Below are 20,074 nucleotides of genomic sequence, written 5' to 3'. Positions count from 1 at the left end.
GCTCCAACAATTGTAACTCACCACACCAATCTTCTCGGCATCAAAGTCCAGAGAGATAAAGGGTGGTGGTTTGTCCTTGCCCCACCTCCTGTTACATTTCATTCCCACGGCTAGTAGCACCAACAGTATTACTATCACACACACAGTCAACAATACACATACTATGATAGCATCAGTAATGGCCACAGGCAATCCTGGGCTCAGTGTGCTACCCTCAATATCAGTGGGGGGTATGACTGCAGGGGGGCTTGTGGTGAAACCAGCTGAGTTGTAGGCCGTTAGCGAGACATTCGTTGCTACAGTGATGGCTGAATGAAGGGTAACAATTAAACTAGATTCGTTGAAGACTACTTGAGAGTTGCGTGTTAGAGTGTAGTGAGTAATGATTCCATTTGGTTGAGAGGGTACAGACCATCTCAGGACCACACCACCAGCGATATGTTCGTAGGTGGGAGCAGACAGGCCCTCAGGAGAGGCCTCAGGGGAGCGGACTTGGAGCATGTTTGTTTGCACATCATTTGGGGCAAGCACTCTGAAAGCATACTCAGTGAATGGTGTTGATGGTAAAGTGTGCTGTGTGTTTGCTTGCACTGGGGAGATCAAATACTCGGGACAGATATTATCAGCAACTCCTGCTTGAGAAATACTGCACTCTTGAACTTGTATCCTTAGCTGATCAGTAAAGTTTAGTCCTGTTCTGCGATTGAGTAGCGTCCAATCCAATACCGCTTGGAATGGAGACAAGAATGTTGCGTTGAGCTGTAAGCCTAGTACAGGATTATTGTTGCATTGAGAAGACTCCAAACTATTAGAGACTGTCAACAATGAAGAGTAACCATTTAAAGCAGAGAGACGAACTGGTGGTTGAGTTAATGTAATATTTAAGGCTCCGAAGGTTGGGGGAGGTGGTCCAAAGAACTGTGTTGTCCTGTCAGCACTTGTTTGACGTCTCGAGTCGTATGTAACCAGAACAACAGATACACCGACCATAGATGAAACAAACTCTGCTCCCAGCTGGAGAATATACGAACCATTAACCAATTGTGTGGAGTATAATGCGCCGGACAAGTCAGAGCCTTTGTCTGTAGTGAGTATACTGCCTGTTGAGGGGATGTTGTTTATAGGGGCCAATTGAGGGTCCAAGGCTAGGTCGATAAGCACATCCGTTTGTCCAGAGGATGATAGTTGCACATTCACTGTGAAAAGGCATGCTGAGAGAGCATCTTGAACAGGAGTGATTTGAACATCCTGCAGGAAATGAGTCAGACCAAGAGCGGCTCGGAAAAGGAAATAAACATCAGTTGTGTCTGCAGCATCATCTCTGTTCTGATCCAGAACAGAAGATATCGAATCATCTCCATTCAGTTCAATTAGTGACTGTGAGAGGTAGCGAAGAGCAAAGGAGACGTCGCTCAGATCAAACAAACAGTTACCATCTATATCGCCTTGAGTGGATCGTGAGCAGCTACAGTTGAAGGTAAGGCATTCATCAACGGCTCTCCTGGTTCGAGGTGTGCTTGAAGATTGCATAGCCGATCTTTTACGAGTGCTATCAACAAAGAATCTTGTATCTCCAGCTACAAACGGGCGAGGTGTAGGTGCCCCGATTGTAATACCTTGAGCACCAAACTCTGTGAGAGTAACCAATTCACCGCGTAGGTAAGACTCGCCAAAAGCAGATGGTCCAATAACATTGAAGTGTACAGTAAGTAAATGCAGGTCAACAGTGGCAGCACCTTCAACTGTGAGTACACCACCCATTCTCACGATACCAGCGCTGTCAAAGAGATAAACTGCAAATATTCCACTCGTCCAATCAGATCCAAGTTCAGCACTCACAGGGCTTAGTACCTGGCTGTCATACAGTAGCGACAACTCGATCACCCCCAGATTACGACCCCCGGTGTTGATAAATATAGAAATACTCAACAGATTGTCCACAGTGAACGGTCCAAATGATGATAATACAAGGTCAACGTCACCTATATTAGGAACAAGGTCAACAGTGAATTGAATACTGGAGCTGACACTTTCATCTTTACTAGTAGCCGTTAGAGTTACTAAAGACATAGAGTTCTGCAGTGGAGTTATCATTCCTGACTGGTTAACTGCAATAGCATTGCTGTCAGTGCTATAGACAACCAGACCTGAGGGTAGGCTGGGTGCAGGATAGTTGATGAACATTGTACCATCAGAGAATGTGATAGTTGAGTATACTTGTATTGCAGAGATGTCAGCTATACCCACCAGAACATTGTTGGGTAGGGGCTCCAGTGAAATGTTAGTAACTGTAATAGGTGTGCTGCTAACAGTAAGCTGTCGTGGTATATCAGTGACCAGAGAACCAAACATTGCATCTATAAGTACACCTCCAGCACCATTCACACTTAAAACAAACTCATTAGAGATAGTTATTCCAATCACTGTTATTACTGCACGGGGAAGTGAAGTAACATCGAGAGTCTGCCCATTGGTTAGACTGAGACGAAGTGCAACCACCCCCCTCTGCCAGATACCAGTGTCTTCGAGAGGAGAAAGAGTTGATATCTGATTATTTTCTGAGCCAGGATAACTTGGATATGGGGTGGCAGATATCTCCAAACCAGTTGCAGCCACCACCTCCACACTTAGTTCAATGGTTAGGTTTGATTGGGCGTTCGTGAACATAACTACAACAATAGCCACACCCACACCAGCGCCTTGTCCAGTGGCTGTGACCTCACCAATGCTGGAGATGGCTATTAGATTGCTTGAGGGCATGTAGCTAAGGCGAGAATCACCAGTAATATTCAGAGTGCGATTGTCAGAGTATACCAGTTCCATTGTAATACTTAGAGTAGTTGGTAGTCCAGCTAGTGAAGCATCACTCTCTATAGTTGCAATGGTAAGGGTGAGAGTAGTTGTGCGTACTGATACAGGCTGTGGGAGGTCTGCTGTTACAGAGATGGTTTCACTGACAGTTAAGCCACATGTTCCAGCTAGCGGAGTCCATCGATAAAACAGCTCAGCCAAGCCTGAACCTCCTCTCGCTGTTACTTGGCCAGTTTGAATAGTGTACACAGACGTATCTACAGGTTGATTTAAAGTCACATCGCTGATGTCAACAGGAGAGTAGGTTCCATCTGTGTATTGTACTGCCACTAGTAGTGTACCAATCTCCTGCTCAAACTGCAGTTGTGATCTGATATCAAACAGAGCTGTTTCTACCGAGTTAGGAACAACAGTAGAGTTAGCAGTAAGGCTGAGTTCAACAATTAACAAACTAATCACATTAACCAACTTCACGACTTCCGTGGAGACAGTAATTTCAATGCAAACTGTAGTGCTTCCAACACACACACGAGTTGAACCAGAAGACCGACCATACATCATATGACCATCCAGTTGTAGCACAGTGCTTTCATCGTCTTCAAGGTAAGGCGGTGGTAACAAGTGAGCGAGGGAGACATTTGTGAGGGCACGTTCACCTGCTTTAAAATCAGCAAAAACTGACAAAGATGCCTGCTGGTATGATGTACAGGTATCAGCAAGAGTGTACTGTATACGATTGAGTGTTGTGTCACTTGCAACCAGTCTTAAGCTTCCCTGAGGGTAGTAAACACGCACTGGCATGGATGCAGTAATGTCCGATACATTGAACATCATTAATACACTGTCAGCACCTCCAGTTTCTCCTCCATTGAGTAGCAGAGATGAGCAAAGCGAGTCAATATTGACGACAGACGTATTGCTAGAGCAGGTGATGTCAGCTGTGTATGGTAGGATCTCTCCAGATGAATATGCACCCAACAAATACACTTGTATAGATAATACAATACCATCCAGAGCAGCTGTATTCAGGATCTCAGGCTGCTCAGTGTATGGAAACAGAGCTTGCAATGTATCAGGGACAACATTAACAGTTCCAATCTCACTCACACCACCGTCTCTACCAGTCAACAACAGTGGAGCCGTGGAGCTGTTGGTTGAGTCAAGAATCACGCTGCCTTCGATAGCATCGCTCAGAGAGTGTATTGTCCCGGATATAGGAATGGTTGCAGGGTTACTAGTAACCACTCTCAATTGAACGGAAAATAAATAAACAGGTGAACGGACGGTGAATTGTTCAACAGGTGTGGCCACAATCGCTACGATTCCGAGGGTATTATTGCCTGAGGCTGTTTGCACACCCCACTGAGTGTTATTAATGATAACATCCATTACCTCGAGAGATGGGTGTAGTTGGAATGAGACAGCGAATCCAACCACTGCATTACTGATGTAGGCAGATATGTCCATTGTAATAGTTTGTCCGGATACGATATCTCGCGATGGCAATGTAGTAATTATAGCATTTTGAAAGTCTAATGAGTTCGATGGAGAAGGTTGTAAAGTGATAAACATTACATTCAAGTCAACTGGCTGTCCATTCAATTGAGGCTCAACTATGATCACAGTAGTAGCTTGAGTGAACCAATTCTGAGGTACAGTGAATACAGCCACACACACTCCACGGTCATCAGGCACACACGAGTCAGAGCTGTTCCTCAAAGCATCACGAACCACATCAAAAGAAGCAATCGTATTAACAACAGTTGTGAGATGATCAGAGTCCCTGACTTGGAATGCCACTGAGATGGTGGGTGACTCTTGGTACACCACCGTTGATGGTTGAAGCAAAGCCGCAGTAGCTGTAACACCATTTTGCAATGTGCTTGACACCGAGGCAGTAATCCTCATACCAGACAGAGTAGCTGATAACTCTTCAGACTTTGAATTGTGTAATTTGCTAAACTGTTGAGCAAAACTATTGTTGTTTCTCATCTGTGTATCGGATAAAATTGCAAGGCCATTAGAGGCAACAAAGATTGGGGCAATAGGAAGGTCGACAAACAAAGGGGAAACAATCTCAATCATAATTCGAGCACTACCATTGAGAGGCATAGCTCCACCATCAGTAGCTATCACTATGATTTCCAGTGATGACTGTACACCTAGTAGAGTTCCAGCTAAGAACAAATCACCAGTTGTTCGATGGAGTGTGAACAGTGAGGTTGGAGTTTGTAAAGTGTACGAGATGTCTGCATTCACACCAGAGTCGGCATCAGTTGCTATGACACTAGCAATGCGTTCTCCTATGAGGGTACTGGAGTTGATAGTGATATTGATAACAGCATCAGAATAGGTGGGTGGATTATCGTTGATATCGATTAAGGATATATTCAGTGTTGTAATTAACGTAACAGGTGGTGAAGTACTGGTAGCTGTAATATTGAAGATATGGGTAGATTGAGCCTCAAAATCCAATCCAGCATCAACAGTCACTACCCCATCATTGCTGACAGTAAATGAAGGATCTGCAGACACCAACACAAATTCTAAATCTCTTGCATTCTCAATAGATATATTCACCACTGCAGTTCCAACTATTGCATTTTCTTGAATGGAAACCACCACTGATTGTTCTGTAAATGTAGGTAGGAAAACATCAACTGTAACAGAAGTAGAATTTGTGAATAGGCTGTCAGAAACAGAAATGTTCAAATCAACTATCGTATTTGCAAGGTCCATCAATGAAGAAGCGATACTAACAACTCCTGTTGATTGGTTAACTTTAAACTGGTTGAGAGATGTAGTGAGTTCAAACTGCAATTCGTCAAGACCATCAGGGTCAACAGCAATCACTCGAGCTATGTCTCCATTGCTCTGAGTAGCCACTACTTGCACTGGGGCAGTATCATTGATAATGGGTGGGAGATCGTTCACATTGATCACCAGTATCACAAGCTCTGCAGTTGCAGTGTAAAAGCCTCCAACTTCAGTTGCTGTGATTGTGAGCTGGTACATTTGCTGAGTCTCAAAGTCCAATGGTTGTGAGAGCGTAACAACTCCAGACACGAGGTTTATAGAAAATGGAAATGAGTTATTGTTGATGGAATAGGTTATTGCAGCGTCTGGTCTTGTTGAAATTGCAGACAGGGCCAGCACTTCAGTGCCAACTAGGACACTCTCATTGATGCTAGCAGAGTAGGTACTGTTGATGAATCTGAGTGGTTGTTTTTCAAAGAGACACACTTCAGTCGTCTGTACGCTATCAAACAAGTAGAGGGGGGAGTAGCCAAGTTGAGTGGATATAGGTACACTTTGTTGACGTAGTGAGAGTGTGACATCAAGGTTACCATAGCGAGGGCCAGACTGTGAGAACAAGGCTGCAGTTCTCGCTGCAGAGGTGTCATTATTGTTATCAAATATTACTTGAATAAGAGACAAACCAATTAGTGTTTTGCTTATAGCTGTGTTCATTGTGAAACCATACACTCCATCACCAAGATAAGCAGCCAGTACAAGACCTCCATGCAGCCCCATCCCTTTGGGTGTGGGTAAGAGAAAACCTGTGGTAAAATTTGAAGCATCAAATTCGTCTTGGAAGTCAGAGTCTGAGTGGGCAATATCAATAACTAGTGAAGTAGTTGAGCTGCTTGCTGGAGAGTCTCCTCCCTGCAATAAAGATACATTGAATGTGAGTTGACAGCTTTCAGAATCGTCAACAGCATCAAACTTTGGATTGAGAAAGAATCGCAGCAATCGGAAGTTAACTCTCAGCATGAATACCACGTCATTGACATCCACTCTACCATTTGCATCTATGTCAAGGAACATAGCTCTATTAGCGGGGAGGGCTGGAGGTGTTCCTGTGGTTAGTGATTGGAGTATGTATTGTTGCAAAAAGGCTCCATCTCTCACATCAAAAACACAATTCCCATCAAGATCACCAGTTTCTCTCGGAGAATCATCAGAGCAAGCAGTCTGTCTCTTTACTCGCCTCGTTTGGACATTTCTTGTTTGGTAGGAAATATCTCGTTTTCCTACACCACCATTCAGTTGGATCTGAACGTTCCCAGCAATGAATGGCCGTGGTACAGTACCTATGTTCTCAGCTGGAGCTCCAAGAGTTCCCACATCGGCTAATGTGACCACCGTCCCTGACACATCAGTAGTACCTGTTCCCACCACTTCGAACGTGACGTCAGCAAGATGGGAGAGGCCAGAAACAGGAGCTCCTCCTACCAGTGTTCCACCCAATGAAACTATTTCTAGTGGGTCGTTTAAGGTAGGAACAAAATTACCACCAGCTGGCCAGTCAGGTCCTGCAATAGCTGACACAGCACGAATTGTAGACGGGTCAAAAGCAATGTCCAGTTCAATAGAGCCAAGTATGGTTGAACCAGAATTGACTCTAACAGGAACAGTAAACGTTTGTCCCATTGTTATGGGGGGGAGGGGTGGACCTGTGAGTTCCCCAAGGTCAACGTCTCCTATGTCTGGGTCAAGGTTGGTGAAAAAATTGATACTCGACTCAATCAAATTGTTGATAGCCTCGACAGTGATAGTTGCTGTGGTTGGCAAGTTCCTTCTAAGCGTGGAAACTCCAGTAAGACGATCAATATCGACTGCAGAGGACGGAGCATCGAAGGTGACAAGGTTAGGAAGGCTGTTGTCTCGAAACAGATTGACATACTGGGTACCATCTTGAAATATAGCTGTGAACACTACTTGGTGTTGTGCTGAGTCGGCTATTCCATTGAACGTGAAGCTGGGAAAGTTCTCAATATTAATTACAGATATGTCAACTTCATTTGATGAGATGGTTAATTGCAGGGGAGTAGACGAATCAACTCGTCCTAGCATTGCAGATATACTGATAACACTGTCAAGTTGTGACACGGATGGTACGGTTAGTACATTGCCTGAGGCAGATCGATCAATGCGTGACTGTAAATTCTGATCCTCGGTGATCTCAAATGTCAATTCAGGATGGAATGATATACTCCTTATTTCGCTATTGCTCAGAATTCCATTAGCTGCAACTAATGCCTTTTGTCTAACACCAGTGGCAGCAATTATTTGGAGCTGGGTTATAAACGTGTTGCTAGATCCAGGGTAGATCGGAAAGGGGGTGGCTGACAAAACAATATCTTCCAGTTCAACAACGCTGATTGTCACACTTTGCCCCAGGCTTGGAAATTGAGCGAATGAGATTTGTATTACATAGTTTCCAGGAGTTGCTTCGCTGTTTACGGATAGTATGACATCATCACTTCTCACCAATATAAGGTCGGAGGGTACAATGTATCGAGTCCGGTTATCATTAGAGAGATCTTGACTCCGACCATCACTGTACACAGCTGTGATAGATACACTCGTAGCTGTAGGTACATTTATAGACTCGGCTATACTTCCAGCTCTAGTCAAAACTGTCTGTGCAATAACATCAATACGAACAGGTTGTGGAATGGTTACTCGTACAATACCTATTCCCGTTGCTATCGGTTCCAGGCCGCAGTCTTGTGGTTGTGTCCATATTGCTCGTATGAGGTCCCCTTCTCCAGAGGCCAATGCAGTCACTGTAGACCCAGAAACAGAAATAATGTCTGAGTCGAGGGATTGGTAGGTTACTGAGCTTTGATTGAGTAGAGATCTTGTACCATCAGCAAAAACAGCAGTTGAAATAACAACTCCCTGAGTGCCTTCAAAGTCAAACACCTGTTCAGTAGTTAGAGTGAGCGATGTTGTCGATAGTCTATCAATATTATTCAATCCATCAGCAGTCAATAGAGTCAGCACTTGAACGTCCAATCCTAATACTTCCACCGCTGCATCAGTTACATTCACCTTAATAGTAAACTCTCTACCTGATGGCTGTGATGGCGATTGGTATTGCAGCTCAGCAATACCTGCAGAAATACCACTCACTGTCCTTTCATTAGCAGATAGAATAGTAGAATCAGATGTGGTCACAAGACTGGATATCATATCAGTGATGTCAATGTTTTGTATAATTTCTTGAGAGTCGGTGAAATCGGCAAAAACAGTGAGGTGTGCAGTTTGGTAGATGGGAGAGCATGCCTCAGTACTAGTAGCCAGACCAGGTATTCTGTTGAGAATGGTATCAGATAGTGAGGCCCTGAGTGCTGTTTGAGGTATCCACACACGTATGGGGGTGGAGGCAGACAATGTTCCTTGAGTGATAGAAATCTCCACACTAGTAGATGCTTGAGTGTTGTCCTGAGTTACCATGACACTGGCGCAATCTGTACTCACCGAGACGACAGACGGGTTGGCAGTCTCACACAAGAGGGGAGTGGTGGACGATAACACATTACCAGTTAGCCTAACCTCCAAGACTGTTAGAGGACTAATCACTGGTTCTCTATTGAGCAAAGCAGTATTGATGAGTTCTGATGACTCCGTATAAGGCAACAGGCCTACAGTTCGATCAGCAGCTACATACACTGCACCTGAAGTAGTGATTCCATTTCGTGACAACGTCATCGATAGTTGAGCAGTCTCTCCAGGCGGTGGCAGTACTCTCATTCTATCAAAATCACTCAAATCTGTTACTGTACACATCATAGCATTGGTAAGTAGAGTATCCAATGTGCTGCTCCCTGAAACTTGTGCATTAATCGTGAACAAAACAACTCGACCAGATGGAGGGACTATCGTTTGATCAGCTCTGACTGCTATTATTGTCCTACTTCCATCACCACTCACTCCAGTCTCTGCTTGCCACACTGAGCCATCTACAGTCAAACTAGTCAGAACAATGTCACTGGAACCTATCACGGATATGGTGAAAGAACCAACTGCTTTAGAGCCAGCCTGTCCATACACAGTCACAGAGAAACGGTCTCTTCTGAAGAGATCTTGGAATGGCATCTCCATGTAGACGTAGATGTTATCAGAGGACGTGAATAAAATTTGTGGCTGTATTTCTACCCTTCCTGCAGTTTGCAAAGTTGTACTGGAGAGTCCATACTGTACATTAACAACCTCGCTACTGCTGAACCAGTTTAAAGGTATAGGTACAGATATCATACAAGTGCCATCAGACGATCTTGTGGAGCAGTTGCTCTGCTGCGATGGGCCAAGAGATGGATGGGTGGCCATACCAAATACGGAGGTGCCTGCAGTATGTACGCTACCGGCTTCGTCTCTTACTTGTACGACCAGTTGTACACTAGGGCTATCATGCCAGACAAAAGTGTTGACAAGAATGGCAGCCACACTTACGGCAGGCCGTCGGGAAGGGGACACTGTCTGGGTAGCTGACAGAGGGCCTAGACCAACACTCACTCGTCTACTCTCAAACACATTCCTACCAATAGCGTATCCATACTGATGGTTGTACACACCCACCATAACTTCAGCGGAAGCTCCAACGAGATGAATTCCACGATCAGCTGTAAACACAAAGTCTCTTTCTCTTCCTGCAGTTAAGTCATCAGCTGGTAGTACCGTTACCATGACAGTAGCATTGCTACTAAGGGGTGGTTGGCCTTGATCAGTCACCTCAATTGCAAACGAGAAATTTCCAGCGTTTTTAATTTCACTGATAATTGATATCGTTCCTGTTGTTGTACCAATAGCAAATACGCCACTAGAATTGACCAATGAGAATGAGAGTTGAGAGTTGGGCCCTGGGGCATCAGCATCCGAAGCTTGCACAGTTAAAAGTGATGTATTAGCAGAGACAGGTGCTTGGAGGACACGAGCGTACATACGCTGACTCAGCAGTGGGTTGTTATCATTGACGTCCTCCACAGTGATTTGTAGGGTGGTGGTTCCAGTGAGAGTTACTCCGCCCCCTTCGTTAACAGCAGTCACCGTAAATGTATAGCTAGGTACATTTTCTCGATCCAGAGGTGCCAATGTTTGCACTGTACCGTTAATGGAGATTGCAAAGAGAGAGGCAACGTCTGATGGAACATTGAAAACCACCTGTGCATTTGGTGGAGAGTCCTCATCGTTGTATGTGAGGATAGTGACCACAGCGCCAGCTTGTAATCCCTCATCCACCTCCGAAACAAAAAGTGGAGATGTGAAGATTGGCCGCTGATCATTAACATCTTGGACTTCGATTGTCACCAAAACCACTGATGAAAAAGGAGGTGTGCCAGCGTCTGTGGCAGTAACGTTGAGGTTAAAGGTGGTTTGGAGCTCGTAATCCACTGTATCGCTGAGGAAGAGTTCACCAGAGGTCGAGTTAATGGTAAAACGTCCACTGCTACCGTCAGACTGGATTCTGTAGGTAATATCTCCAGCTGTTCCCTCGTCAGCGTCCATGGCTACCAGGATCCCCAGCAAAGCTCCAACGTTACTGCTCTCGGATATATTAACAATATATGCTGGCTGTGAGAACTGAGGTGTGAAAGTGTTAACAGGTTGAATAGCAATCAGAACTTCTGCTGTGGAGTTGAGAGCTCCGACTTCAACAGGATTTGTGGCTAAAACACTTAGTGTATAATTGCCAACTCTTCCAAGAAGATAAGTGGTTGCAAAAATAGTTCCATTCGCTTCAATTCTAAACAGATTCTCTTCGTTACCAGTTGCTATGGTGTATTCAATGTGAGCATTGCCACCTGTGTCATTATCACTAGCTTGAAGCATGATGATTGCAGAGTCAGCTCTTACTGTCTCTGGTACAAACACAACATTTTGTTGCTGGTCAAAGAGAGGGGGATTATCATTCACATCTACAACGGTAACATTGAGTGGAGCAGCGGCCGTTAGAATAGTTCCATTGAACAAAGCTTCAACTATTATAGTTAGAGAGTACGAATCACGTGCTTCACGGTCCAATGATTCAAGCACAGTTACGTTCCCAGTGTTTTCGTCAACTGCAAACACACCAGCCAGTGGAATGGAATCAGGACTGAGAAAGTAGCCGACAATGGTAACCATTTGATGTCTGGACGTTGCCTGAACTTGTAGCAGGAATGTATTTGGTTCGTTGTTCTCCGCTATAGAAGCCGTGTATCGTGCTTGAGTGAACATTGGTGCAAGGGAAGGCTCAACATTAACTGTTAGCGAGGTTGTAGAGGAGAGAGGAGGAGCTCCCAGATCGTTCACTTGTATTAATAGAATATTTTGTGGTACAATAACGGCATCCAATTGCATAGTAATTACAAGGCTTCCGCTGAGAGTTAAGTTGAAGCTATCAGATAAAGTGAGCAAGGTAAAGCTTCCAATCTCTCCATTTAATCCATCATCAGGGTCCATAGCAGTCAGTTTTAGTACCTCTGTACCTACACTCATAGTTTCAGAGATGGTCAACTCTGTGGGGGAGCTAAGTGATGGGGGGTTGTCGTTGATATCAGAGAGATAGACCAAAACAACACTTGATGCATTTCGTCCAGGAATGTTATTATCACTGGCTGTCACTGTTATCTCATACAGACTTATATTTTCTCTGTCCAGTGGCTGTGTGGTGAAAATGCTTCCGTTGGCAACGACTAGAAACTCTTGTAGATTAATGGAGTATGTGATTGCAGCTGTTCCATCTTGATCAGTAGCTGAGGCTTGCACTACAAACACTCCAGATTGTGCTTCTTCCTCAATTGTTGCATTGTACATCATTTGTGTAAAGACTGGTGCAAATTCGTTGACATCGATTACCATGATTGTGATATTTGCAGTGCTGGAGGCAGCCCCTGGGGCAGTGTTGGAGGCTCTCACTGTTAATACATAGCTTGCCTGTGTCTCGTAGTCTAGAGGGGAGCTAAGTGTCAGTTCCCCTGCAGCGCTTACATTGAACAGTGTAGATACAAATGGATCACTGGTGATTAAGGTATAGACAGTTTCAGAGTTTGAGGGTGAATCGTTGTCAGTAGTATCCAGCACAAATAGAGTAGCTCCTATTGCAGTATCTTCACGGACAGATAGATTAAAGTTGTTCTGTGCAAAAGTGGGTGAGTTATCATTCACATCAGTTATGTTCACCAATAGTACAGCCTCTGAACTCAGTCCTCCGTTATCAGTTGCCATGACCACTAGTTCGTAGAACAATACCATCTCATAGTCTAGAGAAGCTGAAGTGGTTATTTGTCCGGTATATTCATCGATGATGAAGTCAATACTTGGTACTCTTCCTCCAGTAGTATCAGCCATTAGTAAACTGAATAATATACTGTCTGCAAGGTCCAAGTCTGTAGCGTTAGCTTGGGCCACTGCTGTTCCTATAGTAACATTCTCCCGGAGGAATTCTTGTTGGCTGGACAAATGTATCGTAGGTCGATTATCATTTTCATCAACAATTGTTATGGTAACATTGATCTCAGCAGATAGAGCAGGAGTTCCAGCATCCGTTGCTAGCACAATAACCACCACCTGCTGAGTCAGCTCATAGTCCACTGGCCGTGTGTTAGTGAGCACCCCACTTATGCTTTCCACGGCGATGATATCGGAGGGTTGCAATAACGAGTAGCTGATATTGGCATTCTGCCCTTGATCAACGTCTATAGCTCTAAGAGTCAGCTGTAGTGTGCCTGAGGGTTCATTCTCACGGAGATTTGCCTGATAGGAGTCTTGTTCAAACAGTGGTCGATTATCATTCACATCAGAGACAGTTACAAAGATGGCAGTTTGTGCTGGCACGGCTCTAACATCGTTCACCAACACTCCTCGCACTATAAATTGATACGAGTCAACAGTTTCTCTATCCAACTCACCAGCCACCGATATCACACCCGTCTCAGAATCAACAGCAAATGGCACGGGGACAGTAGCGTCTATAAAATACTCCACCACTTCAGTACCATCAGTCTCCCCAGAAACAGGGAAGGCCACCACTTCGAGCACCGTCGTTCCATTCGATGAGTTCTCTGGGATTGTAGTCATGACAAATGGCTCCTCAAACTCGAGCACTGTTGGGTCGGAGGGAAGAATCGTTATGTTCACTGTTAGATTGGACGAGAGAGGGGGGAGTCCCTGGTCGTTCGCCGTTATAATTACAATGTAATTACTTTGGACATCAAAGTTCAAAACACGTGCAACTGTGACTACACCTAACTCAGCATTGATAGCAAAAGTGTCTCCATCACTATGGATATCGTATCGGACTTCACCACTTACTTCACTGTCGGTATCCTCGGCTATTACCACAGTAACCAAACTGTTAACAGGTGTATTATCTTCGAGAGTTATTTCAGTTACAAATTCAGTAAACACCGGGCGATTATCATTGATATCGATCAGTAGGATGTCTGCACTGGCTGTAGACGTGAAACCAGTAGCTGGATCAGTGGCTAAGATTTCCAGCATATAGGAGATCCTTGTCTCGTAGTCTAGCACATCAATCACTGATAAAACACCTGAGGTCTGGTCGATACTGAACACTCCGCCTGCATTGCCTGAGGCTATACTGTAAGTGGCCGCGAATGGGCTGTTGCTTCGTGCAAGCACTGTGAGAATGGGTGTGCCTTGCGGAGTGTTCTCGGGAACGGAAGTCGAGTAGAAGGTTTGGTTGAAAACTGGCGGCTCTGGTGGTTGCTGACAGGCGGTTGTCGTGAATGTATTGCTGAAAGAGGTGAAGGGAGAGTAGCCATTGCTAGCGATGATTCTTGTATCACCAGAGAACACTGATAGAGATACATCCAGCATGTTGGGATAGGCGTGAGGGGGATCCGGATGACCAAACATTGCTCTTGTTCTGGCATGGTTCGTTCCAAGTCCATGTTCAGACGTAACTTGTATCACACTCACTCCAATGTCCGTTAGCGTTAAGTTAGTTCGTAGTTCAATACCGTACACACCAGGTTCCAGTTCAACAGCTTCAACCAGTCCTCCTTGCAACACTAAACCTTTGTTGCCTCCACTCACAGGAGCTCCTCGTATGTACACAGACTGTTCAAACACTTGCTGTCTTGCGAAGGTAGCATCAAACGGCAGAGAGAGATCAAATAAAACCTGTGTGCTGCTTTGCGAATGGTTTGTTAGCGTACAGTTGATTGCCAGTGTACAAGAAGGATTGTCTTGAATGGGAAGTATACTCACATCAGTCAGGAAGTTTAGCAGGCCTGTTTGGATTTGGTGGAGGAAGTAGATATCCTGCGGGTCCACAGCTGTATTTAGGTCAGCATCAAACTGTTCCAGCTGCTCAGATATTAGTGAGGAATTCAGCGAAATGCCTGAGGGTAATTGAAACTCAAATATATCCTCGGCAAAATAGCTCAACATAAAGAGAGGGTCCAGACTATTAAATATACAATCTCCGTTCGTGTCTCCCCTTTCTCTGATTGAGGGGCATGACTCACAAGGTAGAGCAGTGCTACAAACGACGTTTCTTCTTCCTCTGGTGTGAATACTTCTCTTATTAATACCAGGCAAAATCTCCACACTCCCGCGTCCAGCAATAAACTGTCTAGTACCTCCATTGCCAATATCGAGTCCTTGGTCATCAGTCAGCTGCAACACCAATCCCTCAATTGTTGCCATGCCACTAGCGAGGGTGTCAAACTTAAGCGTGCCCACATGAACCAGTCCAGATATGCCGGTCGAATGTGAGCCTGTAAGAGTGAGCAGACCTGCCGCTGGAGTATCGGAGTGTTGCAGACTACCACCTGGCCAAACTGTATCCACACTAGAAAGACTCAATCGATCATTATCATACACCAGTGCTAGACTGAAGTTAACCAGCCGCTGAGCTCCGGCATTGATGTGTACAGGAACAGTGAGAATCGAACCTTGAGTTAAACTGGGAAGTGGTATTCCATTGATAGCTCCAAGGTCGACATCGCCTACAGCTGGTACTAGATTGCAAGCAAAGCTCACTTGTGCTTGAGGTTCGTTGTTTGGTCGCTTAGTAACTGTAACTGTCACCAATGAGTGGTGATTGTTAAGAAGAAACAGAGTAGCCGATGTGGAGTCAATGGTAATGGCTCCAGGTGTGTCTGTAGTCAAGGAGATTATATCTGAAACAGATTCGGCAAGGACAGGTAAAAAATTATTGAAAATGGTAGAATCGCTGAATTGAACATCGAGGCTGAGGGAGGCAGTAGCTCCGACAGTACCACTAAATGTGTCATTATCTACCATAGAGGAGAATTGTAGAAACGATGTCACAAAAACAGTATTGTCAGATACGTTCAATTGAATAACAGCATCGTCAGGTCCCAGTTGACCTCTGACCTCATAAGTGCCAGCTTGAGAGGCGCTCACAACATTTCCGCTGAGTGAGAGTTGAGGGGAGGTGGTGTCAAACAAGGCAAGAGGTGAGTTAACAGCAGAACCATCAGATAATATCGCATCAAGCTGCAGCAATGCAGACTGGTAGAGATTAGTTTGTTCAATTCTGAAGAGGGTGGTTTTCGAGACGGAGCTGGAGCCAGAGTAGGCGGGGAAAGGGGTGGAGAGTATACGCACTCCTTGATAGACAACAACAGTGATTGAAATGTTTTTCGATATTGGACCAAAACCGATAGTAATCGTAACTTCTCCTACTAACATGTTTTGGTTAATTGGTATAATATTGATTATATTATTGGCAATATCCAGACTGACCAGGTTTTCTCCTTTAGTTAATGTGAGGGTGGTTTGTGGGTCCTCTGTTACGTCCCTCTGTAAGCTGTCAGGATAAACCAATGAGACGGTGAGGGTGGATGACGTGGGGACTCCCCCTACGGTTGCCATGTCCTCAGGGTATGTTACTAACGACGAGGAGAGGCTCAGATCAAAACCAATCGGATCGGGTACTCGAGCATCGATTAGTCCACGTCCTGAGGCGATTATATTTCCAGTACAAACAGATAACCAATCAACTCGTATCAACTCTCCGCTGCCCATTCCAACCAGTGCCAGAGCACCATTGTTTGATTGCACCACTGTCTCGTCGAGGCTGACCAAGCGTATTGCTTCCGCCTCCGTCAGGGACATCACAGAGCCGTCAGAGGCAGCTGCTAACATGGCAACAAGTACAGGAGAAGACACAGAATTGAATTCTTGCTCAATTACGACAGATCCTAGTTGAGTAGATCCGATTGGATACGGAGAGGGGGGTAGGCTGATAGTCAGGCCACTAAACACCGTGACATCCAGTGCAGCTACTTGTACAGCTTCGTCCGTTACTGTAACAACAACTGGTCCAACACTATCCCCAGCGGAGATTATACTAGATCCTGTAGACAGAGCAGTCAGCAATCCATCACCTCCCACAGACACAACTGACAGATCAGAGGAGACCAAATGACGTGATATCAGTGGTAGAATGGACACAGTGAAGACAGGAGAGGAGGGGCTGTACGAGTAGTGGGCGTTGGCTTGGAGCACCCCCCTCTGGTAGCGTTGAGAGCATTGCCCAGTAGAGTTGGGGGCCAGCCAGCCTAGGACGGGACTCAGAGTTGACGGGAGGCTTTCTAGAGATACATCTGCAGAGGGGAACCACACACGAAGGGTGAGAGATGAAGTCAATCCTTGATATTCAGTTGTGATAAGTTCATTGTCAGCTGCTGACGTTTCCGAGCCATTGATAACGATCTGATCACACTGGGGGGTGATAGTGAATGCAGGGGAGCGCCATTGACAATTAATATTGCTCGCTAGGACCAAACCTCCGAAAGACATTGCTACAAGATGGTTGATGCGAATATTTGATGTACTTCCACTAAACACAGCGGTGTTAACTATTTGTGCTTGGTCCGCGAACGAAAACAATGCTTTGGGTATATTTTGAGCAATTCTCACTTCACCAACTGTCGGAGAGTTCGTTGTATTGGAATCAATAATGAGAGAGGGGGTGGGTGTCACATGACCTTGAGGCTGTATCTTCTCATTAAACACATTTCCAAGATATAGTGTCGTACAATTTATGGTCGCCACGCTTCCAGGTACAGCTGACATTAACACTCGCATTTGAAAAGACAAAATCAATTGTGGTTGGACGACAGTATCAGCTGATATTGACTCTGGGTCTCGAAGTATTATGACCACACCCACTTCCTGTCCACTTTGGTACTGTAATGGTCGTACTTCAGATATCCACACTGCTTCATTAATTTCCAAATTCTCGATAGACAATCCATCACAAGCACATCTCACACTTAATGTGGACACAGGGTAGCTAGCATGTGCGTACAATGGAGCCGTAAACAATTGGGCAGGGGACAATGGTCGTGATGGCAATACTACGGCAACATTGTTGAAAAAGTTCAGAGGGGGTTGAGGAGTAACAATCACACTGCCGATAATTGTGGGTGTGTCTAACGAGTCCAGAAGGCGAATATCAACAGACACAGAGCGGGTACTGAGTGAGGAGGTGAACCAGACGTCTGGGAGAGGGAGAGTGGCCTCACACAGGCCTGTGGTTGGTGAGGAGGTGCAGGTAATCTGAGGCGTAGTATCGGCAATCGTTGCTAGGACAGAATCGGGTAGAACTCGAACAGCGACTTGCGTTGGTGTGCAATGAACATCACCACTTGCATCGGATACTTGTACCACCACTTGTATCTCTGGTAGATCATGCCACACTATGTCAGTTAGTAGTGCCCCCCTCACACTGACGGCAGGGGGGAGGTGGGTGGAGTAAGGGGCATGGGTTGTAGAATTTCCTAGCCTAGCCGTTAGTGTTCCATCGCTAGCAAGGGGAAAGTTGGCAAACAGACCTGCAAGATAAGAGAGAAAGCAATTAGATATAATAAACGAGGGAGGATTGTTGAACATCTTTCAACGCTCATAACTTTAGTACCGTTGATCCAATGTAAAAAATTTTATGATTTTCTGAAAGCTTAGAAAAAGACCTTTCAAATGATGTGTTTTGATCCAAAATTTCGTTAGGGTCTTAATTTGCCGTTTTTCGGCTTTGGACCATGGGCTATTATTCATGGTTTGGCAAAATCGGCAAATAATTTTATCGCTTAAGTATGAACTTTGATGACACCATTTGAAAGGTCTCTTTCTAAGGTTTCGAAAAATCCAAAATTTGTTGCAATTGGATCCAAGTTATGGCAGCTGAAAGAGTCCTTGAACCATTGATTAAACATAAACATCTTTCAACGCCCATAACTTTAGTACCGTTGATCCAATGTAAAAAATTTTGTGATTTTCTGAAAGCTTAGAAAAAGACCTTTCAAATGATGTGTTTCGATCCAAAATTTCGTTAGGGTTTTAATTTGCCGTTTTTCGGCTTTGGACCATGGGCTATTATTCATGGTTTGGCAAAATCGGCAAATAATTTTATCGCTTAAGTATGAACTTTGATGACACCATTTGAAAGGTCTCTTTCTAAGGTTTCGAAAAATCCAAAATTTGTTGCAATTGGATCCATGGAATTCAAGTTATGGCAGCTGAAAGAGTCCTTGAACCAATTGATTAAACATGAACATCTTTCAATGCCCATAATTTTAGTACCGTTGATCCAATGTCACAAATTTTATGATTTTCTGAAAGCTTAGAAAAAGACCTTTCAAATGATGTGTTTCGATCCAAAATTTCGTTAGGGTCTTAATTTGCCGTTTTTCGGCTTTGGACCATGGGCTATTATTCATGGTTTGGCCAAATAGGCAAATAATTTTATCGCTTAAGTATGAACTTTGATGACAGCATTTGAAAGGTCTCTTTTTAAGGTTTCTGAAAATCCAAAAATCGTTGTAATTGGATCCATGGAATTCAAGTTATGGCAGCTAAAAGAGTCTTCAAACCCATTGATTAAACACAGAAGTTTTGCTCTCACCTATAGGCTGCTGTACCGCTGAGGCCCCGGCTAATAAGAAACCAGCTCCATCCTGTGAGAACTCCACTTGTACTGGGGGTACGACCCTGATAATCACCGTGGCGTTGCTGCTCAGTCGAGGGTTGCCTTGATCAGTAGCCATCACAACCAGTTGGAACGTCTCTGCATCACTGATCTCACTAATTAGAGTCACTTCTCCTGACAACAGATCCACAATAAACAAATTACTCTGCTCTATTAGAGAGTATTCAATGGCTCCGTTGCCATCGAGATCGGAGTCCACAGCTGACACGGAAAGTATTGCCGTACCCACTTGTGTGCGTGTGGTGATTACCCCGCTATAAGTGTTCCTGCTGAAAATAGGCTGGTTGTCATTGACGTCTTGTAGCGTCACTCGTATAGTAGTTGTGGAAACCATGGGAGGATCTCCAAGCGGATTGGTCGCTGAGATTGTAAACTCGTATGAGGATAATATTTCCCTGTCCAGGAGTTCAGTAGTAAACACATCACCTGTACATGTGGATGGTAGGAGCAACAGTTAGGTATGAATAATAATTGTAACAACACATAACAATTTTAATAATACCACTA

General features: G+C 44.6%; 1 protein-coding gene across 1 annotated transcript in view; it reads right to left on the bottom strand.

Annotated features, from left to right (window-relative positions):
- The window catches only part of LOC135349606 (uncharacterized), a 46,872-nt gene that overhangs the window by 5,317 nt on the left and 21,481 nt on the right, over nt 1-20,074 (bottom strand). The window contains exons 6-7 of the mRNA XM_064548147.1: nt 19,484-19,993; nt 22-18,416 (exon numbers count right to left, since the gene is read on the bottom strand). Of these exons, the coding sequence (XP_064404217.1) occupies nt 22-18,416; nt 19,484-19,993 (18,905 nt within the window). The remainder of the gene's footprint in view (nt 1-21; nt 18,417-19,483; nt 19,994-20,074) is intronic.

This window comes from Halichondria panicea, chromosome 16 (genome assembly GCF_963675165.1).
Source record: "Halichondria panicea chromosome 16, odHalPani1.1, whole genome shotgun sequence".
Taxonomy (NCBI): domain Eukaryota; kingdom Metazoa; phylum Porifera; class Demospongiae; order Suberitida; family Halichondriidae; genus Halichondria; species Halichondria panicea.
This window is presented reverse-complemented; position numbering and strand designations above follow the sequence as displayed.